This window comes from Lissotriton vulgaris, chromosome 2_1 (genome assembly GCF_964263255.1).
Source record: "Lissotriton vulgaris chromosome 2_1, aLisVul1.2, whole genome shotgun sequence".
In the NCBI taxonomy this organism is placed as follows: Eukaryota; Metazoa; Chordata; class Amphibia; order Caudata; family Salamandridae; genus Lissotriton; species Lissotriton vulgaris.
In genome coordinates, this window is record NC_141687.1 from 460,327,500 (window position 1) to 460,340,922 (window position 13,423).

General features: G+C 45.3%; 1 protein-coding gene across 2 annotated transcripts in view; it reads right to left on the bottom strand.

Moving 5' to 3' along the window:
* Nucleotides 1–10,552: 10,552 nt before the first annotated feature.
* The window catches only part of LOC147730603 (uncharacterized), a 235,450-nt gene continuing 232,579 nt past the window's right edge, over nt 10,553–13,423 (bottom strand). The window contains exons 9-10 of one of the 2 annotated variants that reach the window (XR_015308388.1): nt 10,677–12,554; nt 10,553–10,631 (exon numbers count right to left, since the gene is read on the bottom strand). Coding sequence is in view for 1 of the 2 variants with exons in the window: in XM_086955360.1 (XP_086811486.1) it covers nt 12,434–12,554 (121 nt within the window). In the remaining variant the exon portion in view is untranslated. Of the gene's footprint in view, nt 12,555–13,423 lie in introns of both variants that reach the window. The other variant, XM_086955360.1, reaches the window with a different exon arrangement.

Genomic DNA, 13,423 nt, shown 5'->3' on the forward strand with positions numbered 1-13,423 from the left:
GCACAAAAAATGGAAAAAATAGGCTACGTCCCACTAAAATATCAAAACTGTTTAGAAAGGATAAGTTACTTACCTGTAATCCTAGTTCTCTTCCAGGGGTATCCTCATCAAAGTCATAAGCACTGAATATTCCCGCCCATGAGCGGGACCCCGAAAACGATATAAAAATATATATGGAAAAACATATATATCTCGCTCCACATATATGTATGTACATATATTATTTTTTCTCATAACAATGCAGCCCCAAAGCTGAGGCTAAACAATGTAATCACTCATACATGCACTGAAATGAGCAAGGAAATAAAAAACACATTAGGTCCAATATCCCTCGAACTTTGTGTTTTAATGAGTAAATACACTCATAAATCCTGAAAATTGCTAATAAATAGACATTGTTAGCCACAGGCTGCATTGAAAAGCAATAACATAGAAAATGACATTTTCAACAAAAACTGGCACTGTGCCTTTAAGGTAGCCATGACCCCAGGCTTCCCATCACGACTCAGGGGTGACAGTTAGGTCAGTTTTTCTTTGCATAACCCTGAAGTCAGGGCTCAACCATTTATTTATTTATTAAGAAGCTTATAAAGCGCACAGCTACCCCCTGAGGGGGTGTCCCGGCGCTACAGATTACACACTAAAAGAGAAGAAAATAAGCGGCTTTATGAGATAGTAAACAGCCAAGTTTTGAGTTTGCGACGGAACACTAGCTCCGACTCAATGAACCTAAGATCCAGTGGGAGGCTGTTCCAAAGCTTGGCAGTGACAACTCCAAACGTTCTGCCCCCGCTCCTGTCACGACGAAATCTGGGTACCACCAGGAGACGAAGGCTGTTAGATCTCAACGATCTGACAGATAAAGATAGTTTGAGTCTCTTACTCAAGTAAACCGGGCCTGACCCGTTGAGAGCACGGAAGGCCAGGATCAAAGCTTTGAACTGGATGCGGCAGGAGATGGGAAGCCAGTGCAATTCTTTCCGGTAGGATGCTACAGAGTGGCAGAAAGGGATATTTTCGATCAATCTTGCAGCTGCGTTTTGCACAACTTGTAACCTTTCAATAAGGTAAAGGGGGGCGCCGGCATAAATGTTGGCATAATCTAAATGCGACGTGATCAGGGCATGGACAATAGTCTTACGGGAGTCCAAAGGGAGGTAAGGAAAGATCTTCCTGATCATGCGTAGTTTGCCGAAGCAGGCTGATGTAACCTTATTGATCTGGGCCTTACAAGACATGGTATTATCAAATTGGAAGCCCAGGTTACGAGCTGTCTGGACTGGAGTAGGAGGAGGATTCAAAACTGTTGGCCACCACAGAGTAGCGGGAGGAGCCGTTTTTTGGTTAAAAAATAAAACCTCAGTTTTGCCAGTGTTCAATACCAGATGGTTAGAGGCCATCCAGGAGCAAATGTTGCCAAGGCAGTTGCGAAAATTAGTAAAATTGGTGTCAGAGTGATCTCTAAATGAAAACACAAGCTGCGTATCATCAGCGTAAGAGATCACTCTGACCCCCCACGACTCAACCATCCTGGCCAGCGGGCCTAGGTAGACGTTGAACAAAAGAGGGCTCTGGGCCGAGCCCTGAGGCACTCCACACAAAAGAGGTTTATCCTCTGATTCAAAGGGCCGAAGAAATACCCTCTGCGTCCGCCCTGTAAGGAACGATCTGATCCAAGTCAGTACAGTGCCTCCAATTCCCAACTGCCGCAAGCGGTCCAGTAGTATCTCATGGGACACCGTATCGAAAGCGGCGGACAGGTCGAGGAGGACCAACATGGCCTCCTCGCCCCTGTCCACACACTCACGAATCGTCTCCGATACCTCTAAAAGACCGGTCTCAGTGCTATAGCCGGTTCTAAATCCCGACTGGGAATCATGTAGCAACTGGTTAGCTTCTAAATAATGGGCCAGTTGTCTCTGAGCCACCTTTTCCAGGATCTTAGCTGGCTTGGGAAGAAGGGAAATCGGGCGGTAATTACAGAATTGTGAAGGATCCGCATCCTTAGCCTTAGCGAGGAGTTCCAGATGGAGAGAAGAGGGCTGATTAAGACCGGGGCAAGATTGGCCATCACCTTAGCGGGGGCTGGATCAAGCGGTGACCCTGATTTAACTTGAACAAGTAGTTTAGCGGCAGTCTCAGGAGTAAGCTCTTTAAAGGAATTCAGTAAACATTTCTGAGAGTCAGTTTCAGCGGTCAGAGGGGGGGGGGGACAGAACTGGTTCAAATGAGGATGATAACTTAATAATTTTATCCTGAAAAAAGTCAGAAAGCCAGTTGCAAAGGGCCTGGCTAGGGGAACTCTGAGCCATCATGGCAGGAGGGTTAACAAAATCCTTCACTATCTTGAAAAGGGTATTGGTAGAATTCTCAGCATTCTTAATTAGCTGTGAAAAGTAACCTCTCATCGTGGAACGTTTTAACTTTTGGGATTTATTCAGGGCAGACTTATATATTGTTTTTGACTCGGGATCATATGTCGGCCGCCATTTGCGTTCCAGCTGTTTACATCGACTCTTTTCCTCCCGCAGAGTGAGGGAAAACCAAGGAGCAGAGGGCCTAGATCTAGAGGAGATAATAGGGTTTAATGGGGAGACGACATCAATTGCAGCAGAAAGAGAGGAATTTTATTTAGCCACTTCCTCGTTGAGGTCCATAGAAGGATCAAACTGATAAGAAAAGCAGGGATCAATGGCTTCACAAGTGACTTTATGCCATTTTCTCCCTATCTCTCCATTCAGTCGGAGACGTCCAAATCTCATTTACCTGGGGAGGCGGGTGGGTTGCTTATGACTTTGATGAGGATACCCCTGGAATAGAACTATGATTACAGGTAAGTAACTTCTCCTTCTCTTCCAGGGGATCCTCATCAATAGTCATAAGCACTGAATAGAATAGCAAGCCCATCAACCACCTGCAGGTAAATGAGAAGTACATGACCCAACCAAAAACCAATCATAACAGCCAAGAACTCAGCTGTTAAACAGATTCCGCAAGGAGGCCTGGCCTACTTGGATATCTGCTCTAGTGTCAGAATCAAGACAGTAATGTCTGGTAAATGTATGGACGGACCTCCAGGTCGCTGCCTTACAGATCTCAGACATGGGCACATTATGGAGAAAAGCCGCAGTCGCAGCTCTATCCCTGGTGGAATGTGCCTTGGGAGAAAATCCGAGAGTCTTCTGTGCCAACTGGTAAGCAAGCTTGATGCACGAAACGATCCATCTCGAAATAGAACGTTTCGAGGCTGCATGAGCTGTTCTGATCGATCTATAGTTAACAAATAGTTGATAAGACCAACGTATAGACTTGGACCTATCCAGATAGAATTTAAAAACCCTTTTCAGGTCCAAAAAATGCAAAGCCCTCTCAGCTGGAGTAGAGGGATTGGGAAAGAAAGTGGGCAGAGAAATGGTCTGATTGACATGAAAATCTGACACCACTTTAGGAAGAAAAGACGGATGTGTCCTTAGTACCACTCTATTCAAATTAAACACAGTATAGAGTTCTTTGGAACAGAGAGCGTGGATCTCACTCACCCTACAAGCGGACGTGATTGCCACCAAAAAAGCAGCTTTCAAGGAAAGGCGCTGCAAAGTAGCTTTATGAATGGGTTCTAAAGGAGGACCCATTAGCTTTGATAGCACCAGATTCAGCTCCCAGGGAGGAGAAGGAAGACGCACTGGAGGGTACACTATTCTCAACCCTTGCAGGAAGTCTTTACAGCTGGCAACTGGAAAAAAAAAGGTTGTGAAGGTGACCGGCTATAAGCTGTTATAGCAGCTAAATGAACCTTAATAGAATTAAACTTTAAACCTGCCTTAGTCAGATACAATAAATAGGGAAGAACTGCTTCTTCCTGACTCTTAATAGGATTATGACAATTTTGCATACACCACATATAGAAGCGCTTCCATTTGCATGCATAAGAATGTCTTGTGGAAGGACGTCTCGTCTCTTTTAGGATGGGCATGCAGTCCTGCGGCAGTCCTAGATGGCTGTATTGTATGATCTCAAGAGCCATGCTGCCAAGCTCAGTGACGGAAGGTTGGGATGATGAATCCTCCCGTTCATCTTGGATAACAGGTCCGGCCTGCATGGTAGCCTCATGTGAGGAGTCACTGACAGGTGAAGCAAGTCAGTGTACTCCCATTGCCTTGGCGAGTCGGGGGCAATGAGGATCATCATTGTGCACGAGTGTGTCAGGTTGCTCACCACCTTCGGGATCAGCGGAAGGGGTGGAAAGGCATACACAAATTCCCCTGACCAGTCTATCAAAAGGGCATTCCCTTTCGATCCTGGTCGGTAAAACCTTGAGGCGAAGTCTCAGCATTTAGTGTTTTCGCCGTACGCGAACAGATCTAGGGTGGGACGACCCCAAGACTGGAAGACGTCTTCTACTACTGCGTCTTTGAGAACCCAGTCTTACCTGTCTTCGAAATGCCGGCTTAGTGCGTCCGCCCTCACATTCTGTTCTCCTGGGAGGTGGACTACTGTGACGGACAACTTGCGAGTCAGAAGCCAATGCCAGATGTGTTGGGCTTCCAATGAAAGAGTCCTTGAGCGTGTTCCCCCCTGCTTGTTCAAGTAGTACATTGTGGTGGTGTTGTACGTCTGTACTAATACTGAAGCTTTTTGAAGCGAGGGAAGGAACGCTTTGAGGGCTAGGTGGACTGCTCTCAACTCCAACATGTTGATGTGGTAGGTACTTTCTTTGGAAGACCACAGACCCTGCACTTGGAGCTGACCCATATGAGCTCCCCAGCCTTGCAGAGAAGCATCTGTGATCAATGTCTGTGCAGGAGGAGCATGATGGAACAGAACTCCCACCTGCATATTCTGCTTCTTTGTCCACCACAGAATGGAAGCTCGAGCTGCTTCTGACAGAGAAATCTGGTCGTCCCAGCGAGCTGACTGTTGATCCCATTTGTCTCCCAGATCCTGCTGAAGAGGACGGATCCGAAGCCTGGCATTCGGGCCCAGGAAAATGCATGATGCCATCGACCGTAGCAGGGAGGCAATTTTCTGCACTTTCTGAGCCTTGTTGCGAAGTACCAGCTGACACTTCTGAGTTATAGAACACTGTCTCTCCTCCGAAGGAAACACTTTTCCTACCTCGAAGTCTAGCAGAGCTCCTAGGAAGTGAATCTTCTGGGTGGGCTGAGAGACTGACTTGTTGAAGTTGACATGTAGTCCCAGCCGCTGACAGAGCTGGATGCAGGTCTGGAATTGGATTCTTACACTGTCTGGGAAAGGACCTTTCAACAGCCAATCGTCCAGGTATGGGTACACGAAGACCCCCCTGTGGCGTAGTGCAGCCGCTACTACTGCAACACACTTCGTGAACACCCGGGTAGCCAACTTCAACCCAAACGGAAGGACTTTGAACTGGTAGTGGGAGGTCCCCACCCGGAACCGAAGAAATCTCCTGTGATTGAGGTGTATTTGGATATGAAAGTAGGCATCTTGTAGGTCCAGCGAACACATCCAATCTCCCCTCCTGAGATGTGGATATATTTGGTGAAGTGCCAACATGCGAAACCTTTCTTTTTTGACATGCAGGTTGAGTGTTCTCAAGTCCAGAATGGGTCTGTATTCTGCCTTTTGGCCCTTTTTTCTGACCAGAAAATATGGAGAGTACACTCCTTTCCCCCTTTGAGACATTGGCACGCTCTCAATGGCTAACCTTTTGAGGAGTGTAGCTACTTCTTTTTTAAAAGGTGTAGTTGATGATTTGATGTTGGCATTGGAGATGCTGAAGGAGGAAACTATTGAAACGAAGACAGTATCCATTCTGAAGTGTAGTCAACACCCAACGGTCTTTCGTAATGGCTTGCCACCCTGCCATGTGAGGCGCGATGCTTCCCCCCACTGGAGTGGTCCATGGCGCTGGGGGAAGGAAGGACTCATTGCTTGGACTGGGCTTTGTTGGAATTGTTGCCCTGGCGCCGATTCCCTCCTCCTCTGGAATTACGCCTTCCCTTTGAACTGAGACTTCTGCTGTCCCTGCTGGTCTTGACTCTTCTGCCAGTGAGGGGTTTGAACCCGCTGTTTAGAAGAGCCCTTGTCGTAGGAGCGATATTTCTTTTTGAACTCCTTCTTTTTCTCAAGCCCTACGGCCTTGAGTGTCCAACTCTGCCTTCATGCGCTGCATTTCCTCATCAGTACTTGCCCCAAACAATGAAGTTCCTGAAAAAGGCAAGTTCAAGATCCGAGCTTAGGCCTCTGGTTTCAAAGCTGTGAGACGCAACCAGGAGGACCTCCTTGCAGATATTTCATGCGCATAGCCATGCGCTGCGACGGTAGCTCCGTCCGCTGCGGTGCTAATGACTTGATTTGAGACTTGGCTGCCTTCCAAGAGAATCTCCTCAAAGTCTTTACGGTCTTCCTGCAGGAGTTTCTCCACAAAACGCTGCAGGGAATCCCACAGGGACCTATCATAACACCCCAAAAGGGCTTCTGCGTTGGACACCTTGAGAAATGAGGCTGAAGTATTACAGACTCGTCTTCAGCACGAATCCTGTGACTTGCTCTCCTTATCCGGAGGTACTGTGGAGGAGGAGGCTACCGCACCGGACTTTTTTGCCGCTGCGATGATGACTGAGTCTGGGGGCGGATCAGCCCTGAGGAACAGAGGATCCTCCTCTGGGGAGCGGTACTTTTTGAGAATCCTCCCCGGAGCAGCCTTTATCGTTGCTGGAGTGAGGAATACCTCCATCACTTGCTCTATAATCCCAGGTACCAAAGGCAACAGAGGCTTGGGTGCAGACCTGTGATGCAGGGTTTCAAAGATCACTGAGGTCTTGATCTGGGGAGCTGTCAAGGGCACTCCTAGTTTCAGAGCTACTCTGCCCCGAATGTCCTGAAAAGTGAAGATGTCCTCAATTGGGGATATCCTTGATGGAGGGGTGTCCGTTAAAGTAGGAGAGTAATCACTATGAGAGCGGGTAGGAGAAGAAGATGTAGTTGCGGATCTTCGTTCCCTTCTCCTGCTCCTAGATCTGGTTCTTCGCCTGCTAGAACACACCCGGGACCGTGATCGTTCTCTGGGCCGCACCTGGGAGCGTAATCGGTCTCTGGGCCTAGGAACCGGCCTGTATTCTTGCATCCTGGCTGCTGTTTCTTTGTCTGGAGCCCAGTGATGAAGAGGCCTATTCCATCTTGGAGACAGCCTGATGGAAGGCGACTTCTGTGCGTTGTCTCTCGCTGGTGAACATGTAGGATGTGTTACATTCTTTTGCCCTTGCAGCGAACGTGCAGGGGAACGCCTTGTCTCTCACTGCCAGATGAATAAATGACCACATCAGGAGAATGATGGTGAGGAGAAGAAGAGCCTGACGAGGAGAAAGAAAGGCTCACAGGAGGCGAAGGGGATCTTGTGTGACTATGAGAACCACGATCCTCTGAAGCTCTCTTCAGCTTAGCAGGATGGCTCATGCTCACTGGAGAGCACTCCATTGATCTAGATAGCCCCCCTAAGACAGATTCTCCTTCCGCCGCTGAAGCCAATCTTGGAGACCTCTGCGACCGAGGCCCATGACCTGGAGACGGAGTTGGCAAACTCGACGTCTTGGTCTGCTGCGACACTGCTGGTTGAGACTGTGCCAAGGGTTGACTAACTCTCTGCTGAGACTCTGTCCTCTGGGATCGTGCTGGAGAGACTTGTCTCGATGACATATGCTTCGACGTCGAACGCCGATCGCTGGACGCCGACGGAGGGTGTCTCGACGCTGAACGTCCTTGACTGGACTCCGATGGATGCCTCGACGTCGAGCGCTGATGCCTTGGCGACGACGGAGGATGCCTCGACGTCGAGCGTAGATGACTGGACGCTGACGGAGGATGCCTCAACGTCGATGACTGGACACCGACGGAGGATGCCTCGACGTCGAACGCCACTGGCTGGGCGACGACGGAGGGTGTCTCGACGTCGAGCGGCGATGACCGGACGCCGACGGAGGTTGCCTCGACGTCGAACGCTGATGACTGGGCGTCGACGGAGGAAACTGCGACATCGAAGACTGGATATGAGGCTTCGACGGCCGCTGTCTCGAAGTCGAGCTCCTATGCTCGAATGGAGACCTCTCCCTTTCTACGCTGCCTGTCGCCCAGTTGACGGCAGCGGAGTTACCTTGACTCTCGACGCTGAAGTCTTCGTCGTCGAAGGAAGGCGGCTCGTCGTCGGCAACTTCAACCCCGATCCAGACGCCGAAGGAGAGCAAGTCGGGACATCTCTCGACGTCGATCGCGTCCTTCGCTTTTTCTGCCTCTTAGGAGACCTACCTCTCTCAGAAAGACCATAAATTCGAATTCTTTCTCTATCTTTGGGGGTTCTCCTTGACAAAGTCTTGCAAGTTTACATTTTTCTGCAGAATGTGTCTCGGGAAGACAGAGGATACACACAGGATGTGCATCAGTCCTAGCCTTCTTCTTCCCACAGGAAGGGGAGGAGTCAAAAAGCGAAGGCATTTTGACAAAAATTAACCTTTTTTGAAACTCAAAAAAGGCAGCAGTATCTCTCTAAGGTCAAAAACTGTCGAGTGAAATCAAAAATTGAAGAAAAACAGCAAGAATTTCTGACAGAAAGTAAAAAATAGGAGGGAGCAGTTAAACCAGGGTCCTGACAGGAGCCGGAAAGAACAACTGAGATTTTCTGTTATTGCTTTTCAATGCAGCCTGTGGCTAACAATGTCTATTTATTAGCAATTTTCAGGATTTATGAGTGTTTTTACTCATTAAAACACAAAGTTCAAGGTCTATTGGACCTAATGTGTTTTTTATTTCCTTGCTAATTTCAGTGCATGTATGAGTGATTACATTGTTTAGTCTCAGTTTTGGGGCTGCATTGTTATGAGAAAAAATAATATATGTACATACATATATGTGGAGCGAGATATATATGTTTTTCCATATATATTTTTATATTGTTTCCGGGGTCCCGCACATGGGCGGGAATATTCCGTGCTTATGACTATTGATGAGGATCCCCTGGAAGAGAAATGCTGGTTTCTAACAATAATCTGCATGTTCCTGAAAGCTGGGGAGATGGTGATTTTATCACCACAAACACTTTATTGATTCCATTTGCAGGGAAAAAACAGACGCTTTCATCTTCAGCACTTTTTTCCAGTTTTCACCAAAAAAATCAAGATTTAGCTGTATTTTGGCTAATTTCTGGGTCCCCTCCAGGGGAATCCACAAACCCTGGGTACCTTTAGAATTCTCATGATGTTGGAAACAAAAGACACACATTTGACATGGATACCATAAGTGGACAAAACTTTACAGGGGCCTAAGCGTAAACTACCCCAAATCTAAATATCCAAAAAAGTGCTCAGCACTTGGTGGGGAGGTTATGGAGGGCAAGGCCCAACAATTAAGGGGTTAAAGTGCTACTCTGGTGAGTGGCACAATGAGTGCTCCACACCCACTAGTCTTGAACGCCAGCTTCCACCAGACCGCAGGATTGATTCCGTTGCCGGCACGTTGATCGAAGGACTCGTGCAGGTTTCGGCGGATCACAGACGACTGCCCAGCCCTCCCATACCTAGCCCTCGTGCAGGTTGAGATTCATTCCCTGACGATCACCCTAGATCGCCTCAACTCGAACTTCCTTCCAGCACGCCCCAAACAAGACAACCCAGTCCTGATGACGATCCTTACGAGCGTGGATCGAAACGCTATCGACTCTACAGCTTATTAATAGGCGTACTTCTCTAATGTGGTTCAAAGAATGGAAATGTAATTTTGTATCTGTGATCCCACTTTGTCACATGATCTGAACCACCCACTGTAGATTACTTGCACCTCTTCACAGTGCGCCGTTTCTGCTGTTCACTCTCCCACTTGCGTCACCATTTTCACCACAGTCACTTTTTGTAGAGCACCAAGTTTCTTTGGTTGTCACCTAATTGAATTTATGCAGTGCTGCTTATAACTGTATAGTACCAACCATGAATTTACACTATAAAACAAGATGATTTACTACCTTGTCTGAAAATTCAAAGAGTGTTCTCCTTTTTCCTTGCTAGCAATGCGATGTGCATGCATATTTAATTGACTGTTCATTATCACCTATTGGGACACTGTTTTTCTGACTGCACACCCACTAGTGGCATTTAATGTTTAGGCCCTGGATAAATGCAGTACTTTTTACCAGGGACTTGCAAGTCAATTTCACCATGTTTTAATGGGACGGCACAAACACTTCAGCACCGTTTAGCTGGGGTAAAATGCTGAGAGTCCTGAACCTAATAACAACTAATTCATCAAGATAGGGCGGTAAAGGCAAAATATTTGGGGGACTACCACCGAAGGGTGTAAGGTCTAACAATTAGCATATTTAATACAATTTAGATATATATGTGGTCCATATCTATATTCTGATTGTACTAAAGCTATGCGGTTTACCTCATTAGCCCACAGTTATAGAAATACACCGGCCATTAATTGACCATAGAGATCTAACCGATTTAAAAACCTCAAATTTTTAAACTGCATATATATTCAGCAGAGGCAGAACATTTCAGCTACATTTCCAAGATTAAGTACGTATATTGCAGATCAACTTTATTGCAAATGATTATTGAAGCAAACACAATAAAATAAATTAAAAAAATAACACAAAATATCTAAATTAATGTAAGTTCAGTTAACAGAATATTACATTAAAATACTGATTATGTAATGAAGTGCATAATTATGATAGTTTCTGCTGTTTTTTTTTACAAATTATGGCTGGATGTATTAATATCACTTGCTTAATACAAAAATCGCAGGCTTAATACTAAATTCACTTGCTTAGTCGTAATTCTTCAAAATTAGTCTGTTTTTCTCTTAATTCAGTCAGCTGATTAACAGTGTCTACAATTAAATACAGTTTCTGAATTAGTTAAGGAGAACATGACCCTCCCTTGATACTTCTGGCAGTTCCTTCACAATCTGGAAACAAATCATCCAGAGACAGACACCTATTATTATGCACAATTTCAATTATTTCGTATAGTAGTGCAAAAATGCTACATTTTCATTAAAAATGTGGCTAAGGCATGCTACTAGCTACATTGCCCCAATACTGTATGCTATTATGAAATCGAATTTTAGGGCATCCTGAAAGACTGTCAGCAAAATATAAACACCATGGCAGTGCTTTCTTCTTTAGAGCTACAAATCAATGGACAAAATTGTGATTAATACTGAGTCTTTTATATGGCACTGAATGTGAAAGGCAGTTCACTTCATTTAATGCTCTTTCTTTCAGAAAGGTGCAGAAAGTTTACTTCAATATCCCGGCCATTGTCCATAAAACACATAAAAACAATATAAAAAGATGGGCTTGTAAGGAAACTCTATTGTGCTCAAATAAATCTGTTCCTCTGTTTGCCAGTGCCCATGGAATGCTATATTATCAAATGTATAGCACAATGGGATTTGCCAAGTGTCACTGGTCTTTAATACCTGGTTCATTTATTGCTCAAGCTCCTCTGTTAATCGTAGGCTTAGAGCCTGTGACAAATTGCAATTTGAGTTTTTTTCGGGGGGTTTTATATAGCGCGAACTAGACCCGTGACACAGCTGCTTAACATGAGCACCAGTTCCATTACAGATGAACACATTTATTTTTGTTAGGCACGGGGAGATCATTTGGTTTGCCCAGAATCACGGGATGTTGAGTGTCGTTGCCGAGACTTGAACCCGGTTTCCCAGGTCCAAGGTCCACCGCTCTAGCCGTAAGGCTACATCCTCTCCCCAAGGTTCCTCTACGTGGCCAATCAGACAGTATACTATTAAGGAATTTAGAAATATTTGTGTTGGTTTATTGAGGGCTCTCTCACCAAGGTGAAATTGCATTTCTGCCCTCAGCTTAGGCATGGAGTGCCCTCACACCTTCTGGCAAGAAGATTTTGCACAAATATCTTGAAACTCTACTGTGCCCTTCCACCCTTTAAACCAATTGAAGCTTCTTGTTTCTTCGGGAGGATTTGAGATATTCTCACCAGGGCTCCCAGTCCCAGGTGCTAACATGCTACTGGACAAATAGGACACAATGAGAGTAAGAAGAGGCCCCACAGATAACCCTCTTCCACGTCACTACTTCAACAACAACGTTTTGATAATGATCTGCTTATCTAAGTTCTGCTGGCAGAACATTTCAGTATCTCAGGACCTGGAAGCAGAACATTCTCCTCTATGGAAACTTGTTGGCAGTATCCCCAGAAGGGAGGCAAATACACATTCAGTTGCATGATTACATGGTGCTCAAAACGTCCATTGTACAATCCTTTTAGAGTGGGTATCCGGTACTCTAAATATTAATACAAATTCTTCTGCCCTGATTGCAGTGTTCCAATGTTCTGAGGTGTTCTTGATGAGCCAGTGCTGTACAGTGCCGAGTCCTTCAGAGATACCAGCCTTCTAAGCTATAGCTTCATTCTCACCAGAGGTAGCTTGCCAGGGTATGGATCCTTTCTTGAAAGTAAGTGTTGCAGGTGACATAGGAATGCAAGTTTCCCACATCAAAGCGTCCAGAGATGGGGTGAACATAAACTGGTTTCCTATAGTATAAACAAAAGAGACATACAAGGCGTCATTTATTAACGTTCTAGAACAATTTATCACAGAAAGAGCATTTTTTTTAACCTAACGGAAGGAGTTTATATTTATTAAACAATTAAACAAAGGTAAAACTTCTTCTGAGTTTAATACCTAAGCCTGCCGAAAGTCTATAAAATAGTGTTCCTGTAGTACTCTTTTACACACTCTTACATGCCTTTGTGAATCGGTGCCGAAAATGAATATACAAGGAATATGCATATACAATTTGTAAAAATAGAAAGGAATTTGACCTCGTTGCACTTTTACTAATAGGTAGTTGGGCATTTCAGGACGGATTCTGAAAAGCATGTGGGAGTATGTATAACAGTACTCCTGCAGTATTAATTCTCATAAATGCTTTTTTGACTCAGCCTCATAATTTTTTAGGCATTCATACATTTAGTCACAATTGTAAGGCGTATGAATAAGACGAAATCGGGCGCCAGGCACTGGTAGAGTTTGACGAGGCTAAGGTGGATAAGAGCCTTTAAATCAGATACTCACCAACACGAATGCTTCTTTTATCAATAGTACCTTTACAACGGTTAATTTGGTTTATACTGCATATAGGTCATACTCGCGAATATTTATCCTGTTCGTTGAGGGGTGAAAAGGGAATAAAATCATCTTTTGCACAATTTAAAAAAAAATATATTATTTAAAGAAACTTAAAGCTTGGGCTATGGCCCCCAGTCTCAACAAGGCACAGGAGCCACTGGCTTCAACAATAAAGCTCTTTATGTACGAAAGCCTTACAGATTACAACACATATTCAAACCAATGTTAGCACGGGTGTCGGAATTCGAGTTAGATGATAAATCTGCTAGTC